This window comes from Macaca mulatta, chromosome 12 (assembly GCF_049350105.2).
Source record: "Macaca mulatta isolate MMU2019108-1 chromosome 12, T2T-MMU8v2.0, whole genome shotgun sequence".
NCBI lineage: Eukaryota > Metazoa > Chordata > Mammalia > Primates > Cercopithecidae > Macaca > Macaca mulatta.
In genome coordinates, this window is record NC_133417.1 from 10,093,722 (window position 1) to 10,111,690 (window position 17,969).

General features: G+C 47.3%; 1 protein-coding gene across 1 annotated transcript in view; it reads left to right on the plus strand.

Moving 5' to 3' along the window:
• The window catches only part of CYP27C1 (cytochrome P450 family 27 subfamily C member 1), a 36,267-nt gene extending 24,391 nt beyond the window's left edge, over positions 1-11,876 (plus strand). Inside the window, exons 7-9 of the mRNA XM_015109855.3 lie at positions 1,346-1,424; positions 1,916-2,119; positions 8,388-11,876. Of these exons, the coding sequence (XP_014965341.3) occupies positions 1,346-1,424; positions 1,916-2,119; positions 8,388-8,504 (400 nt within the window). The 3' untranslated portion in view covers positions 8,505-11,876. The remainder of the gene's footprint in view (positions 1-1,345; positions 1,425-1,915; positions 2,120-8,387) is intronic.
• Positions 11,877-17,969: the final 6,093 nt, after the last annotated feature.

Sequence of the window (17,969 nt, forward strand, 5' to 3'; positions counted from 1 at the left end):
TGACTGTTATTTTTCCTCTGCTCTTGTCAGAATAGCAGAAAGACCATTCTGTTTTATGGGTCGACATAATCCTTGTTCTCTGTAAATATCTTTGGGCTGGGCACAGTGGCTCACACCTGTAATCCCAGCACTTTGGGAGGCCAAGGCAGATCACCTGAGGTCAGGAGTTCAAGAGCAGTCTGGCCAACATGGTGAAACTGCGTCTCTACTAAAAATACAAAAATTAGCCAGGTGTGGGGGTGGGTGCCTGTAGTCTCAGCTACTTGGGAGGCTGGGGCAAGAGAATCACTTGAAGCCAGGTGATAGAGCCGAGATTGCACCACTGCACTCTAGCCTGGGCAACAGAGCGAGACTGTTTAAAAAAAAAAAGATTTTTGGAGCAGTCATTGAATATTGTCACTGCTTTAGCCAATTGGCTTATCGGGGGTTTCCCAACATATGCCTGGGTCAACGGCCTTTGACTTTGTTCCTCTGAAGATAACACTAAACAAGATCGATATGTCAGGAAAACAGTTTGGGCGTTCTGCTGATTTCCAGACCTGGGTACAAACCTCATGGTTCTTATGCGAATGTCCTCATCTGGGTTGAGAAGCCACCCACTGAGGCTCATTTGCTCCCAGACAGGGCTTTCCTGACAAAGGGGAAAGCCGGAGGGATGTGGGCTGTCCTGGGTTGAGGGGATGGTTTGGGTAGGAGGTGGGATTAGGGACAGATGACATCCCTTCCCCAAAACACAGCATCCTCTGTGAGGAAGTGCTGTGACAAAGAGCAAAGCTTGTTTTCTGCAGTATGTACTAAAGAATTCTTTCAAAGCTGACTTGATAATGACCCTCAACCTATAGAGCATGCTGTTCAATCTCAAAATTAAAAAAAAACAAAACAAAACAGGAGCTGGCTGTGGGGTTTTTGGTATTTATTAATTAAAGTTTTATTCAGTGTTTTCTGAGATAACCTGATGGCTGAAATGCCGTTTCTCCAAATGCATTTCATGGGGCCTTAAGTCCTATGAACTATTCCTTGATAAAGTGGTCCCATGGTCACATAAAATATTAGAAACCTGGAATTTTCCCTTCTGGGAACACAATGGCATGTGAAAGACTTGGCTTTGTGTTTTGCAAACGTTTTGCTTTGGGAATCTTTTCCACATTCCTCAGAATACTTGCTGGCAAAGCAAGACAGCAAAGAAGCCGCGAAGGTCCTTGCAAAATGTTTCAGTTGAAAAAGTATCATGTGTTACTTTTTAAGAATTTTTAATGGAAATGGGAATATATCTGAGGTTCTGAATGTTCAATAAAATATTGTGAAAGTCACCACATCGTTCCTGTCCCCGCTGGCTCTTCTGCAGGCTGTTTCCAGTGCTGCCAGGGAACGGCCGGGTCACCCAGGAAGACCTGGTTATTGGCGGGTATCTGATTCCGAAAGGCGTGAGTTTGGGGACATAGGGGTTGGCCAGGCCTTGCGGGTTGGGGCTGAATTGGAATCTGCTTCTACCTTCAGAGAGTCTTTGTCCCTAAGCAGAGATCAATAGGTTTCCTTTTCTTTTGCATGTATTTTAAGATGAAGATGGGGTGTTGGGAGAAAGGAGGGGAATGATGTGATCTCAAAGTTCTGGAAACTTACTGCTTACCAGCAAGGCCGCCCATGCTCCTTGGCCTGCTCCCCGGGTCATGTGGAAGTAGCCAGTCACTGCGGAGAGTCTTCAGGGCTTGATGTTCTTGTCAGTGGTTGCAGTGACATTTGGTGTGCACTGTGGAGAGGGAAGGGAGGGAGCTGCTGCCATCCTGGGTGTGAGTGGACCCAGGCGGCCCCCGGGAGGGAGCATCCCAGGAGACTGTCCTGCTAGGGCTCTGGGCCCTGCCCTGCTCTTGTGTGATTCTGCTCCTTATCCTTTCTGTGTCATCCCTGATTTCCTCAGACCCAGCTGGCCCTTTGCCACTATGCCACATCGTACCAGGATGAGAACTTCCCTCGGGCCAAGGAGTTCCGGCCTGAGCGCTGGCTGCGGAAAGGAGACTTAGACAGAGTTGACAATTTTGGATCCATCCCCTTTGGTCATGGGGTTCGCAGCTGCATAGGGCGGAGGATCGCAGAACTGGAGATTCACCTCGTCGTGATCCAGGTAGGGCGTGGAGGCCAAACGTTGGCCTTTGGGTTCGGCCTCTTTCTACTGGGCTCAACTGGATAAAGACTTCCAGGTTAAAAAGAAAACACGATTTTGGAAACTTAAGAGCAAGAGCTGTCAGGCATTGTGGCTCACGCCTGTGGTCCCAGCTACTCAGGAGGCTGAGGTGGGAGGCTCACTTGAACCTAGGAGTTCAAGGCTGCAGTGAGCCTTGATCACACCACAGCACTCCAGCGTGGGCGACAGAGTGAGACCCTATCCAAAAACAAGAGCTCTGCATGAAATCCCTTGAAAATGACTCCCCATCTCCCGTGTCCACCCTGCCCCCCAACCATGGCAGCCACTTCAACCCCATGGCCTCCTGCCTTGCTTCACTCCTTCCTTGGAATCGTGTGGGTGGACGACAGGCCACAGCCTGAAGATTTGGATGGGGTGTGTGTCACTGGGGGTGTCGGGGGCCCAGAGCCCAGCTCTCCTGCCATCACACAGCAGGTTGGGAGAGAGGGGAGCGGGGGTCAAATGAGTGGTCTTCAAACGCTAGGGAGCATAAAGCCAGCAGGGAGGGCCTTACAAGGCAGACTCCTAGCCCCGCCTGCAGAGTCGCGGGTTTGGTGGGTTAGGGGTGGGGCATCCACTGCTGCCGCCGATGACGGTGGTGTGGTGCATGGCTACAATCTGAGAAATGCTGGAGGTCTACGCGAGGCCCTATGGGGTTTGGGGACCCCACCTCCACCTCTAGTGGCCGGGTCTGCAGTTAGGAGCTGGCGTCTCAGGCACCCTCAGCAGCAGGCCCCCCGGGAAAGGCACAGTGGCCCTCTTGCTGGTCTCCTTTGTTTAACCGAGCCAACCATTTACACGGAGCACTGGTTCTCGAGCTTCTTAGGTTGCGAAACATCAGAAGCCCTGGGTGTCGTTAGAGAACACCTCACACGTGAAGATACGTAATTCTGGGTTTTCACCGTATCTGGGTTCAGGCTGTAGCAGGAACTAAGTAACACCTGAAGGAAATTTTATAAAAGAAAAGTCAATGGCGGAGAAAATTCCACCCGTTAGCCTCTGCTGCAAGTTGGAGAAGACTGTTTTCAGCGACGGGAAACCCTGGCCCGAGGTTTGGGAGCTCCATCGTTGCCTGAGCATTGGGAGAACGTGGGGAGTGCCTGGTGACCTCATCTCCCCATTTTACTGATGAGGAAACCGAGGCTTAGAGAGCAACAGCCACTTGCCAAGTCCCACAGTGGCAGGTGCAGGGTGGGATCCAGGTGTCTCGACTTTTTCCCTACAAGTCATACAGGTGCCTCCTCCCGGCTCACTGGGAGCCCAGAGTTGGGCAGAAGGGACAGTAAGGGACCAGGGAAGCCTGGTTGACTGGAGGAGGGGGAGAGGGATTCTCGATGGTCAGGCTTAGGGTGGGCACCGGAGCTGGAGAAGGTAAGGGTCTACTGCCCAGAGAGGAGGCACAGAACGAGGTGTGGGGAGAACCCCCACTGGCTCAGAGCTGGTTCTGGAGGCACAGGTGGCCCACAAGGCTCTGCTGGGGTGGGGCTGGGGGGACCAAGTGGCCATCCCACCTTGCTGTGGATGTGGCCCCTGCCCCTGTCCCTGGAAGCATGTGAGCGGCAGCTCGGTGTATAGGGGAGCTCAGGGCAAACCGGCTTCACCCTCAGTTCTGCCACTTGCTGGCTCCGGGACCTTGGCAGTTTTCTCAGCCACCTGAACTGAGCCTGTCACAGTTCATTTACAAAAGGGGCCAAACCCCTGCCTGATAGGTGTGTGAGGAGGAAAAACAGTCCACGCACAGAGTCTGTGCCCAAGAAGTGGAAGCTATTCTCATCCTCTGAGCCCCGTACTAAGTCTGCTGTGGGGAGTGTTTTCAGGAAGGTCTCGGCTCCCTAAAATGCTGCTGTGCCTCCTGCAGCCACTGCGCCCTCCAAAAGGGCATCGGTGAGTTGGGAGGGAAGGCTTGTTACCTCCAAGCTCTGGCTGCCTGAAGAACCGGGGTAGACACCTGAGCAAGAGGCCAGCGGTGAAATGGTGTTTGGAGCTCGTGATGGGGTCTTGTTTGCTGCTGTTAACATATGGATATACCTGCTAAAGCTTTTGCTTAAAAAGCCCTCATTTCTACCTGGGCAAGTATAGAAAGGGAGCATCATGGGTTTTTTGTTTGTTTGTTTTTTTGAGTATTGCTCTGTCATCAGGCTGGAGTGCATTGGCGCAATCGGCTCACCGCAACCTCCACCTCCTGGGTTCATGCAATTCTCCTGCCTCAGCCTCTGGAGTAGCTGAGATTATAGGTGCCCATCACCATGCCCAGCTAATTTTTGTATTTTTAGTAGAGATGGGGACTCACCATGTTGGCCAGGCTGGTCTCAAACTCCATGATTTTTTTTTTTTTTTGACAGAGTCTCGCCCTGTCGCCCAGGCTGGAGTGCAGTAGCGCAATCTTGGGTCACTGCAACTCTGCCTCCTGGGTTCAAACGATTCTCCTGCCTCAGCCTCTGGAGTAGCTGGGGTTACAGGTGCCTGCCACCATGCCCAGCTAATTTTTGTATTTTTAGTAGAGATGGGGATTCACCATGTTGGCCAGGCTGGTCTCAAACTCCTGACCTCCAGTGATCCACCATCTCAGCCTCCCAAGGTGCTGGGATTACAGGTGTTAGCCACCGTGCCTGGCCCATGATATATATTTTTTTTTTGACAGAGTCTCGCCCTGTCGCCCAGGCTGGAGTGCAGTAGCACAATCTTGGGTCACTGCAACTCTGCCTCCTGGGTTCAAGCGATTCTCCTGCCTCAGCCTCTGGAGTAGCTGGGATTACAGGCACCTGCCACCATGCCCAGCTAATTTTTTATATCTTTAGTAGAGACGGAGTTTCACCATGTTGGCCAGGCTGGTCTCAAACTCCTGACCTCAAGTGATCCACCGCCTCAGCCTCCCAAAGTGCTGGGATTACAGGTGTAAGCCAGCATGCCTGGTCCATGATTTTTTAATTGTTAAGAAAAAAGCCAGGCACATGGCTCACGCCTGTAATCCCAGCAGTTTGGGAGGCTGAGGTGGGCAGATCATGAGGTCAGGAGTTCGAGACCAGCCTGACCAATATGGTGAAATCCCATCTCTACTAAAAATACAAACATTAGCCGGGCCCGGGGGAGGGTGCCTGTAATCACAGCTACTTGGGAGGCTGAGGCAGGAGAATTGCTTGAACCCAGAAGGCGGAGGTTGCAGTGAGCCGAGATCAGGCCACTGCATTCCAGCCTGGGTGACAGAGTAAGACTCTGTCTCAAAAATAAAAAAGAAAAAGAAAAAGGATTAAAAAAGAGAAGGCACAAATAGTGCGAGGAATGAGCAGGGAGGCACAACCGTATAGGCAGGAGATGATTTTTGTTTTAATCAAGAAAATACCTCTAACAGTTTTTTGCCAATGAATTTGAAGACTTAGATAAAGCATACTATTTGCTAGAAAAAATATAAGTCATCCAAATGGACTCAAATGAAAGAGAACAGACCTAAGATATCCAATCAGTGAGAACAGATCAAAGAAATGAGTCAGTGGTAAAAAGATTTACCCCTAAAATGTCCTGAACCTAGACAGGATTATTGACAAGTTTTATCAGAACTTCAGGGAACAGGTAATCATCGTCTTATATAAGTAGAGAATAGAAAAAGGAAGTCTCGTTTTGTGAGACTTGCATAACCTTGACATTCAAACCTGGAAAGGATGATATGGAAGATAAAAACTACAGGCCAGCCTGACTGATTAATCATTGAAAATGAAAAATATGCAAAATGAACAGTTGGCAGGCTGAATGTATAAAATACAAAGGCATCTTCACCCATCAGGTGTATTCAGGAATGCAAGGATGGTCTGCCTAGAGAAAATCTGTCAGTAGAATTCACCACAATAAGGAGAAAAATTACACGAGCGTCCCAAAAGATAATGGATAAAACTCAACCCCAATTAATGAAGAAAGTCTCTTAGCACAGGAGCAACAGTGGGGCCTTTCTTTTCTTTTCTTTTCTTTTTTTAAAAATTTTTCTTTAAGTTCTGGGATACATGTGCAGAACGTGCAGGTTTGTTACATAGGTATGCATGTGCCATGGTGGTTTGCTGCACCCATCAACCTGTCCTCTAGGTTTTAAGCCCCCGATGCATTAGGTATTTGTGCTAATGCTCTCCCTCCTCTTCCCTCCACCCCCTGACAGGCCCCGGTGTGTGATGTTCCCCTCTCTGTGTCCATGTGTTCTCATTGTTCAATTCCCAACAGGGGGGCCTTTCTTAACCAAATAAATGGCGTCTGCCTCAACAGTACAGGGAACATGCCTGAAGGCTACTGGGAAGGAAGGGGACAGCTTTCATGGTGTGATATTCATATGTTCCCTTAAAATGAGGAGAAAGATACTTGATGGAACAGGAGCATGTTTGGAAGATCCACCCCAACTCCCTGGGAACTGGAAACTGGATGTGGTGGGGGCAGGTCAGGGGGAGCAGTGTTTTTTGTCTTTTGTCTCCTGCATAGTTTTAATTTTTTCAACAAACAAACCACTCAGAAAAGAAAAAATACTGTGTGGCACGTTGGCCTTGATGTTAGGAGACCCACATGTGAGTCTTCCCTCTACCACACGGGAATGAGCAGGCGTTTCTGAGAGGTCAGCGCGAGGGGTCAGAGGTTGGGTGTTTAGGCTGATTCACCCAGACGCCAGCACGTGATGGAGCTGCCTGAAGACATGCTGTTCAGCTCATTTCTTTAATAGTGACGAAGGCGTGAGTTACGCCTGTGTCCCCATTGCAAGCCTTGACCCTTGAGCCCTGGTGCCCTGCCTGACTCTTAATTATCTTAAAAGAGATATCTTAAAGAGATTATCTTAAAGAGATGGTCGCTTTAGGGCGATGGATACTTTGGTATTCTTTCAAACTCACCGTGCAGGTACATTCCAGTTTTACCCTGGGAGGCAGGTCTGCTTCTGCTTTTGAACTATAGAAATGAGAAATGGAATCAAAGGTACGAACCAAGATCAACAATCTCATCATTCTTTCCTTTTTCATCACTATTCACTATTACCAGCACAACTGATTGTAAATTAGGCTCTGCGGAGAGCTCTACGTCGTCCCCTTCTAATAGTGTTAGAGGCCGGGCGTGGTGGCTCACACCTATAATCCCAGCCCTTGGGGAGGCGGAGGTGGGAAGATCGTTGGAGGTTAGGAGTTCGGGAGCAGCCTGGGCAACAAAACGAGTCTCTGTTTCTACAAAAAAGTAAAAAAATTAGCCAGATGTGATGCATGCCTGTAGTCCCAGCTACTGAGGAGGCTGAGGTGGGAGGATCACTTGAGCCCAGGAGGTTGAGGCTGCAGAGAGCCGTGATCACACCATGGTACTCCAGCCTGGAGCCCTAGCCCATCCTGGCTGCAGCTTCTTTGCCTGGGAGACAAAACTGGAGAGAGAGGAAGGGCAGGGTGGGGACTGCCTGGGTCTTAAGTAGGAGTAGGAGACTATGGTGTCACCAGCTCATCTGCCCCCTGCCCTGTCCAAATGGGCTGAAAGCAAGGCCCCCTCCCCCCAGGAGCTTGTCTGTGGACAGAAGTCTTTAGAGCAGGTCACCTGTATTCCTAAGCCCAGGGCTGACTTTGAACATCAAGCCCTGGCCGGCCGGTGGGGGAGATAATCGCTTTAGGGTGATGGATACTTTGGTGTTCTTTCAAACTCACCATGTAGGTACGTTCCAGTTTTATCCTGGGAGGCAGGGCTGGTTCTGCTTTTGAACTGTAGAAATGAGAAATGGAATCAAAGGTACGAACCAAGAATATTTAAATTCAGGATGTTAGCACGATGAAGTCTTTTGGAGGATTCAGCTCTCTCCGCCTGTTTCTGGCCGGGTCTGAAGTGGCTGCAGATTCAGAACCAGCAGGAAACCGGGAATTTCTCTTTGTTCTGCATTTCCCCCTGCTCCTTTGACGCCTTCTTCATCTAGACCTGCAGTGGAAGCAACAGAGTTAGAATTTGAAATGGCAAATGAAACTTAAGTCATCTGAGCATCTGCCTGTATCTCTGTCCCATGGCTGCATGGCTGCTCAGTGGACATGAATTCTGTTTCCAAACAGCGGGCTTCCCGCTCACCCAGAGGTTCTGTAGCCTCCAAAAGCTGGATGTGGGTGCTCCTTGCCTGGGCTCTCTGCAGCCCGGTGCCGCCACAGGAAGAGTAAAAGCATTCAGGGAGCACTGAGAATTTTCTGCTGTTCCAATTCTGACCCCTTCTCTCTCTTTCTCTTCTTAGTTGCTTCAACATTTTGAGATCAAAACATCTTCTCAGACTAAAGCCGTTCACGCAAGAACCCACGGGCTCCTGACGCCAGGGGGGCCCATCCATGTACGATTCGTTAACCGAAAGTAAGCCTGGATTTTAAACCTGGGCTGACGGAGCAGACCAGCTCGCCGACACACAGTGGCTGTCTGTGTGTGGCTGATCACCGTGGAGAAGGAAAGCGAAGTCGCTGGGGGCCGTCTTGTTATAGACTGGCTTCCCAGGTCCTGGGACACTTATAAATCTTTATGCAAAGTAATGAAAAAAGGTTGCTATTTTACTGGTGCAGGCCAGAAGTTGCCCTTTCTCTGGGGGAAACAGCTGTTTAAAAACCAGTGGCACTGAATTTTTATGCTTCATACATTGTGCTAGACTCAATATTTAATGACTGGCAGTATCCTATGCATTTACTTGTATAGGGAAATGGTGGTTTACTTACATATTCAGTTCTTCAATATATGTTCTCTAATACTGGCATCTGGGCTCGAATTGCCATCAACAGTAAGTTGAAGGCAATTTCAACTTACTGTTTCTGATTTGAAGAGGGAACATTAAGAATGCCTCCGTAATACTGTAATTTTGGGAAGAAAGCACCAGAGGCAACATTTTATCCTGAGCACCAGATTTAGATCCTGTTAAAGGGCTCAAACTTAAAAGGGCTGGCTGGGTGCGGTGGCTCATGCCTGTAATCCCAGCACGTTGGGAGGTCAAGGTGGGAGGATTGTGTGAGCCAGAAGTTCGAGACCAGCCTGGGCAACATGGTGAAACCCTGTCTCTACCAAAAATACAAAAATTAGCCAGGCATGGTGGTGCACACCTATGGTCCTAGTTACTCGGGAGACTGAGGCAGGAGGATCGTTTGAGCTCAGGAGGTTGAGTCTGCAGTGAGCTATCTATGACGGCACCACTGCACTTCAGCCCGGGCAGAGAGTGAGACCCTCTCTCAAAAATAAAATAATAAAATAAAATGACTGTATTCTTTCTTTTCTCTCCGCGAGTGCTTAATTTTCCAGTCATAATGCCTGATGAAGTTGACTATTAGTTTTTATTTGGAAGAAATAAAAAAGAAAGCTCCTGGTGAAATCAAGAATAATCAGATTTTCTAACCAAATCGAAATACGGAGTAGAGCAGACGTATAAGAACTGGAAATATGACTACGTAAAATTTTGTTGCGTAAGTTGTGAGAGGTAATACAACAGGCAGCATGGAAAACAATGTAACTTTAGAACATTTTTATTTCAAGGAAAAATAAATACACAAATAGAGACGCTACAGATACGACAATAGTTTTATCTTGACGCTGTTGTTTTAAATATCCACACGAGAACCCTGACCCGGCTGTGTGCCTGTGCCAGGCTCTCAGGGAAGCCGTGGCTCCAGGAGTGCTGGGTCCTGCTGAGTTCTGTTGCCTTTCCTGCTGCTCAGTGGTTGCTAAGAGGAAACACCGTAATTTCCTGATGCTCTTGCCTTGTCGTCATGCCTGAAACAGCTCATTCCCAATTCCGTAAGTCCTTTTACATAATCCTTCTCCAAAAATGACTTTCCTACTAATATAGGCCATGTAGGTTTTCTTTTACCATTTAGTAAGTCATTCCAAAATAACCCTTAAGTAAATAGACATAATATCCATTTCACATACCATTTTTGTTAAAGTATATAATAAAGTTGAAATCTGCATGATAGCAGAATCACTCTAGTATGGATACTGTAAGTGTACAGGTAAATGTGAAATTAGGTCATATTAACTGGCCAAGTGTTGGATTGATTACTTTGAGGTGGCAGTATATGTATATTAAGTTTTATAAACTAGACGAAATTGCATTCTGTTTGAGACTGAAATTTAAAATATTGAGAATAAGCGATTTGAAGTGACCTCTTATTCCCCGGATATATATACAGTGTGACCCTCTAGTGAAGTGTCTCTGCCTGGGGATCAGCACAGGGTGAATAGCAAAGTGTGGGCTGGGGGTAGCACCTGCGCCCGCTGCTCAGTCTCACTGAACAGGAAGGGAAGCAGCCAGAGCCAGACATGGGGGCCTCCTGGTGTGATGTAGCAGGAAGTGCAGGGTGCCACCCAGGAAGCATCCGTGCCAAGGAAATGGAGATTTAGCTGGACAAGTTTCTAGGTTCACTACTGGTTTATAGGAGACGTGGTATACAAGGAGATGTCAAAACTCCATAGGGGGCTGGGCGTGGTGGCTCACACCTGTAATTCCAGCACTTTGGAGAGGTTGAGGTGGGAGGATTGCTTGAGGCCAGGAGTTTGAGACAAGCTTGGGCAACATAGTGAGATCTTGTCTACTAAAAATCAAAAAACTTAGCTGCGTGTGGTGGTGCATGCCTGTAGTCCTAGCTATTTGGGAGGCTGAGGCTGGAGGATTGCTTAAGTCTGAGAGGTTGAGCCTGCAGTGAGCCGTGACCCGCCACTACACTCCAGCCTGGGTGACAGAGCAAGACTCCATCTCAAACAAACAAATAAGCAAACCCCATGGGGATGCAGTCAGCAAAATCCAGAATAAAGTGAGTTTTATAGGACCAATGTCTCGGGTTTCCAACAAAACAAATATGTGACAGGCAAAAAACAAGAGGAGGGGCCGAGCGAGGTGGCTCATGCCTGTAATCCTAGCACTTTGGGAGGCCAAAGCGGGCGGATAACCTGAGGTCAGGGGTTTGAGACCAGCCTGGCCAACATGGTGAAACCCCATCTTTACTAAAAATACAGAAATTAGCCAGGCATGGTGGCAGGCTCCTGTAATTCCAGCTACTTGGGAGGCTGAGGCAGGAGAATCATTTGAACCTGGGTGGCGGAGGTTGCGATGAGCTTAGATCACGCCGCTGCACTCCAGCCTGGGTAACAAGAGCGAAACTCCATATCTAAAACAAAAAACAAAAAAACCAGGGGGAGGGAAGAACTGTTACAGATGAAGCAATATAGGAGACATATTAAGCAAGTACAATGCTGGACTTCGTTTGAATCAGATTCAAATAAACCACTTGTTAAAAAGACATTTACGAGATAATTTTTAAAAATCAAATAAAAACCAAAAATATCGATTCTTCCAATCCATGAAAAAAGAGAGAGCAATTTGGGGAAATGTGAACGCTGACTGTGTGTATTTGATGATATTTGGGAATTACTGTTAATTTTTTTTGGTGTGATAATGGTAGTTACGTTTAAAAAAAGAGATCTTATCTCTTGGAGATATCTCTTAAAGATATAAATGTTTATGGCTGAAATGTTATAGCATCTTGGATTTGCTTTAAAATAACCCAGCTTGCTGCAGGGGGTGGGTAATGTGTGTGGGGGGAGGTGGGGAGGCTGCGGGAGGAAGAAATGACCCAAGGTTAGGCAGATGTGCTAACTGTGGGAGCAGGGTGGTGAGCGGGGCTCATGACACTGTGCTCTCTACTTTGTGTACGTGTGACCATTTCCATAATAAAAGATGCCTTCAGAAACAAAAGACTGATCAATAATATCATCATGCATTCCTTTTTCATTACTATTCACTATTACCAGCACAACTGATTGTAAATTAGGCTCTGCGGAGAGCTCTACCTTCCCTTTCAATAGTGTTGGAGGCTGGGTGTGGTATGAGCCACTTGGGGAGGTATGAGCCACTTGGGGAGGTATGAGCCACTTGGGGAGGTGGAGGTGGGAAGATCGTTGGAGGTTGGGAGTTTGAGAGCACCCTGGGCAACAAGGTGAGTCTCTGTTTCTACAAAAAAAATTTAAAAATTAGCCAGATGTGATGCATGCCTGTAGTCCCAGCTACTGAGGAGGCTGAGGTGGGAGAGTTGCTTGAGGCTGCAGAGAGCCGTGATCACAGCATAGTACTCCAGCCTGGGTGACAAAGTGAGGCCCCCATCTCTTAAAAAAAAAAAAAAAAAGTGTTAGAAATGATTGACTTAGGCTGGGCGCAGTGGCTCACGCCTGTAATCCCAGCACTTTGGGTGGCTGAGGCGGGTGGATCACGAGGTCAGGAGGTCAAGACCATCCTGGCTAAAGAGGCGAAACCTCGTCTCTGCTAAAAATACAAAGAAAAAAAAAAAAAAGATCGACTTAACACACTGCAATAGTACATGGGTTGTGCTAGGGTTTGGGGGACCTGCTGGGGCTCAGGTAACCTTTGCAGCTGAGAAGGAAAGACAGGACAAGTCAGACAGCAGGAAGCAAAGGAGAAGCAGGACCCTGTGGTCCCAGCAGGGGCTTAACTGGGTCAGACCACAGGGTGTGACAGCGGGCGGTGGTGGGGCCCATGGGGGCACTCCCTGCCTGAAGGTTTTCAACCTCCATTTTAAAGAATGCTGGGCAAATGAAAGGGCTCAGCTGCTGGCCAGGTCTCGGAAGCTGGCCAGGGGTCATGAGTGAGCCATAGGGCCCAGCACAAGCAAATGCCAGCGTGAGGCGGCTCCACAGCCCCTTCCTGGACGAGGCAGGCATGCCCATCAGAAAGGTGGGGGACTAGCACAGAAACAGCAGAGCCATTTAGGTAAAAGTAAAAAGGAACTAATCAGAGGGACACTGGGCATTTGTCAAACAGAAGGACCAGCAGACCAGCTAAGCATCAGCCAGGGCCATCCAGGAACCTTGCCTGAGGATCTGGGGCCTCCTCAGCTCCTGGCTCACATTTCTGCGGCTCTCCTGAGGGGCTTGGCCTGGGATGGACAGGTGCTCTGACAAAAGCATGGGGACTGCTGAGCTGGCAGCCCCAGGCATCCACTGGCCAGCATCGCCAGTCGCTGGGCCGCACGTCCTCTGTCCTGTGTGTCCAGCATCACCAGTCGCTGGGATGTACGTCCTCTGTCCTGTGTGTCCAGCATCGCCAGTCACTGGGCCGCGCATCCTCTGTCCTGTGTGTCCTCTTTCCCTTGGGGTCCCTGCACACTTGTGTGTCATTTCCAGCCCCTCCCTCCTCCACCTCCGATGAAGACTTCGGCCATTTACAATACTTTTTTTTTTTTTTCTTTTTTTGAGACAGAGTCTCATTCTGTGGCCCAGGGTGGAACACAGCAGCACCATCTTGGCTCACTGCAGCCTCTGTCTCCCGGGTTCCAGTGATTCTCCTGCCTTAGCCTCCCCACATAGCTGGAATTAAAGGTGTGTGCCACCAAGCCCAGCTAAATTTTTGTATTTTTAGTAGAGACAGGGTTTTTACCATGTTGGCCAGGCTGGTCTCGAACTCCTGATCTCATGTAGTCCGCCCACCTTTGCCTCCCAAAGTGCTGGGATTACATGCGTGGGCCACCATGCCCAGCCTCAATACCTCTTAGGTCACTTCCTGGAAAGAAAAACTTCTCCAGTGACTTTTAGCCACTGCCACACTCTCATTTAATAACGAAAACATCCAGTCCAGTGTAAAAATCTTCGCTTAAAGCTGAGCATCTCTCCTCCCTCAGCTCAGGGCGGCAGAGGCTGGATGCCGGCAGGGCTGGGTGCTGTTGACCTCTCTGTTTCCTGGCTTGCCCTACCCCACTCTCACCCTAGGCTCTCAGGCTCCTCTGGTTTGGAGCTGGGGGTGGAAGAAGAGTTGGGGTGGGACAGGAGCCGCTTGACTGATGCCTCGGAGACCTGGCCTGAGCCTCTTCAGCCTGGGCAGACACTGATGCAAAACAGACCCTCCCTTCTGGGGGTTCTTTCTCAGGGGTTTTCCTAAACAAGGAGCCTCCAACCAGACTTACCAAGAAACAGGCAGTGCCTCTTCTCCAGGCAGCTTATGACTGCCTGTCAGCCTTGGGCATCCAGGGGCCACTTCTGCCTGGGAGCTAGGCCCCTCCAAGTGCTCCTCCGGGGCAGAACCTAAAACCCTCCCACCAACTCCCTTGTGTCCCACCCTCTCCCCACCAAAGATCAGTGACTGGAAATGGGAGGTCTGGTCACTGGCTTTTCCTAGTCATTTACAGAACAAGAACAATGAAGAGAGAGTGATACTATAAGCAGCAGAATTGCAAACAGGCAGTGTGACTCAGTCTCGGGGCTTGACTTCTCCGAGGGTCCTGAACTTTTATTTTCTTTTGCAATATAAATAGTGTCATATTGTATCATTCCAAAAGTTGCTCCCCCATCATTGTTTTAAGTGATTTATTCATGTTGCTACAAGTGAATCTGCTTCTTTAATTTTAACTCTTCACAATATTTCTTGATATTGATATAGCACCATTTACTTACCCATATTCTTGGAAGAAGTCTTTCTAACTAACACTTTCTTTTATTATAACTACTATTATTTTTATTATACTGATACAGAGGAAAACTTCAAACAACCACAAAAATAGAATAATGAACCACCATGTATCCAACCTCAAAAATGTTTAACACCTCATTGCCAATCTAGTTTCATTGATATCTCCATCTACTAGTTTATTTTGAAGCAAACACCACAAAACACAACATGACATTTATTAAGAGTTCAATATATACCTCTAAAACATATGGATTCTTTTAAAAAAAAACCCATAATACCATAAAAATAGCTAAAAATTTATCAACTCTGCATTATAATTATCAAATATCCAATCAGCATTCAAATTTTCATAGTCTCATAAATATAAATTTTTAAGTAGTTTGAATCTATTCAAATAATGTTTATTCCTTGAGATGGACTGATTTGTCTCTTAAATATCTTTTAAGGTTCTCCCTCCCTCTCTCTCTTCCTGTGTCTCTATTAAAATTTTTTCTTGCAGTTTATTTCTTGAAGAAACTGAATTGTTTATCCTGCAGAATTTCCCAGAATCTGAATGTTGCTGATCTCGTTCCTATGGTGTCATTTAGCATGTTCTTCTATCCCCTGTTTTCCCTGCATATTTGTAGTTAGATCTAGAGGTCAGAGGTTACCCTCATTCTAAAATAATTTAGTTGAGTATAGAACTCTATGTTAGTGGTTATTTTCTCACAGCACTTTGAAGATATTATTCTGTTGTCTTTAGACTTTGGTTATTGCTATTGAGAAGCCTGAGGTCATTCTATTCTCACTCTGTAGGCAATTTACCATTTCCTTCTTGCTGCCCTTGCTCTTGGTCTTGAAGTTCTGTTATTTCATTACTTTTATTTATTTTACTTACAGCTCATAAAAAAACCTCCCTGAATTAGAAGATGCATGCCCTTCATCAATTCTGGAAAATTCTCAGCCATTATTTCCTTGAGTATTGCTTTTTTCCATTGTCTTCATTTACTCATTCAGGAGTTTCTAGTGAACAGAAACTGGATCTTCTTTCTTCATTCTATGATTCTTATCTTTTCTTTCAAACTTTTCACCTATTTGTGTCTCTTGAGTGGCATTCTGGGAAATTTCTTCAATCTAGTTTCCAGTTCACTATTGCTCTTTTCAGCTATATTTAATCTGCTACTAAACATGTCCATCATTTCAATAATTGTTGTTTTCCATTCTATAAACACCATTTGGTTCATTTTCAAACAAGCCTCGTCCTTATCTTAACAATGTCTTGCTCCTGTATCATCCCTTGACTCCTTTTATTGAATGATTATAAGCATGCTTATTTTATAATCTACCTCTGTGTGTTCTGTTGTTTGGAGTTCTCAGGAGTTGAGTTCTTTGGCTCACTGTTGCTTGCACTGTTGCTCCCCATGGCTTGTTTCTCATTTGCTTTGTGGTTTTGGGGCGTGTGTCCCTGTTGGTGGAACTTTACTTGTAGAACATGTGCAGCCCAGACTGGGGGTATGTTCCTCAAAGGATCTTTGGATTTGCTCTTGCCAGACACCCCAGGGGTGTTAACAGCTTGGAACTGTTATTTTCTTATTATTTCTCAACAGTGGGATTCCTTGACAATGCTTTCAGGCAGGCTCGAGGCTGCACATTCTCATGGAAACATTTTGAGACAATCTGAGACAGACACCGTCTTTTGTGGCCACTTTTGGCCAATGAACAGATTTCTATTTATTCTCCGAAAGTGTAGCCCTTGGATGATCCTCTTTGTGGGTGGCCTTGTTTCTAACTCCCCTCCTCTGGGCCACATTGCTTGCCTTCATGGTTAGTGAAACAAGCCCTTTGGAAACTGCTAGCCTCCCCGTCCAAGGCAGCCGAAGTGTCAGCCCCACTTACTTTTATGATTTTCAGTTTTTTCTCAGTGGTAGGTAGAGTAATGCCCCCTGCCCCAAAGATGCCCACATCCTAGTCTCCAGAACCTGAGAATATGCTAGATGGCAGGTAAATTGCAGATAAAATTACCATTGGTAATCATTTAAGATGGAATGATTGCCCTGGATTATCAGAGTGGGCCCAGTGTCATCACAAAGGTTCATACAAGTGAAAGAAAGAGGCACAAGAGAGTCAGAGGAGGCCGGGCATGGTGGCTCATGCCTGTAATCCCAGCACTTTGGGAGGCAGAGGTGGGCGGATCATGAGGTCAGGAGATTGAGACCATCCTGGCTAACACAGTGAAACCCTGTCTCTACTAAAAATACAAAAAATTAGCCGGGCGTGGTGGCGGGCGCCTGTAGTCCCAGCTACTCAGGAGGCTGAGGCAGGAGAATGGCGTAAACCCAGGAGGCGGAGCTTGCAGTGAGCTGAGATCACACCACTGCACTCCAGCCTGGGGCGACAGAGCGAGACTCCGTCTCAAAAAAAAAAAAAGAGTCAGAGGAGATCTGATTACAGAAGAATGGCCAGAGATGCACTGCTGAAGACTCTGAAGATGGAAGAAGGGGCCACAAGCCAAAGAATGTTGGTGGCCCCTAGAAGTGGAAAAAGCTATGAAAATGGATTTTCCCTTAGGGAATACAGGCCAGTGAGACCAGCGTCAGATGTCTGACCTCCAGAGCTGTAAGATACTAAATTTGCATTATCTTAAGCCACTAAGACTATGGTGATTTTTAAATGGCAGTGTAGAAAAATAACACTCTCTCTAACATATTTGGCCTTCAGTCTTTTTACTTTTCTAATGGACTCATACATGCATTTAAAGGGACACAGATTTTATCCAGCATGTCTAGGTGTTTTGTACTGGGAAATTTTGTACTGGGAAATTTCTACCATATAGCTGCAAACATAAGCTGTGCCTTAAGTTTAGGAATATTCCTACTATCTTTCATTCTCAGGCTTTTTATTTGTTTGGGTCCTTCTGCTGTGTTTCTCTTTCTCAATCCACTAATAGTTTTCATCATGAAGTATAAAGAATGAGGGGAAGAGGGACCCCAGTGTCTCACACGAGACACCTTTTGGGACAAACACAGATTTAGGCAATGAAGCTTGGATAGGAATGATCTTGATGGGCCAGGGGTGGTGGCTCATGCCTGTAATCCCAGCACTTTGGGAGGCCGAGGTGGGTGGATCATCTGAGGTCAGGAGTTCAAGACCATCTTGCCCAACATGGCGAAACTCCATCTCTACTAAAAATACAAAAATTAGCCCGGTGTGGTGGCATGCGCCTGTAGTCCCAGCTACTCAGGAAGCTGAAGCAGAACCGCTTGAACCCGAGAGGCAGAGATTGCAGTGAGCTGAGACTGCACCATTGCACTCCAGCCTGAGCAACACTGTGAGACTCTGTCTCAAAAAAAATTTAAAAATAAATAAAAAAATATGGCCGGGCGCGGTGGCTCA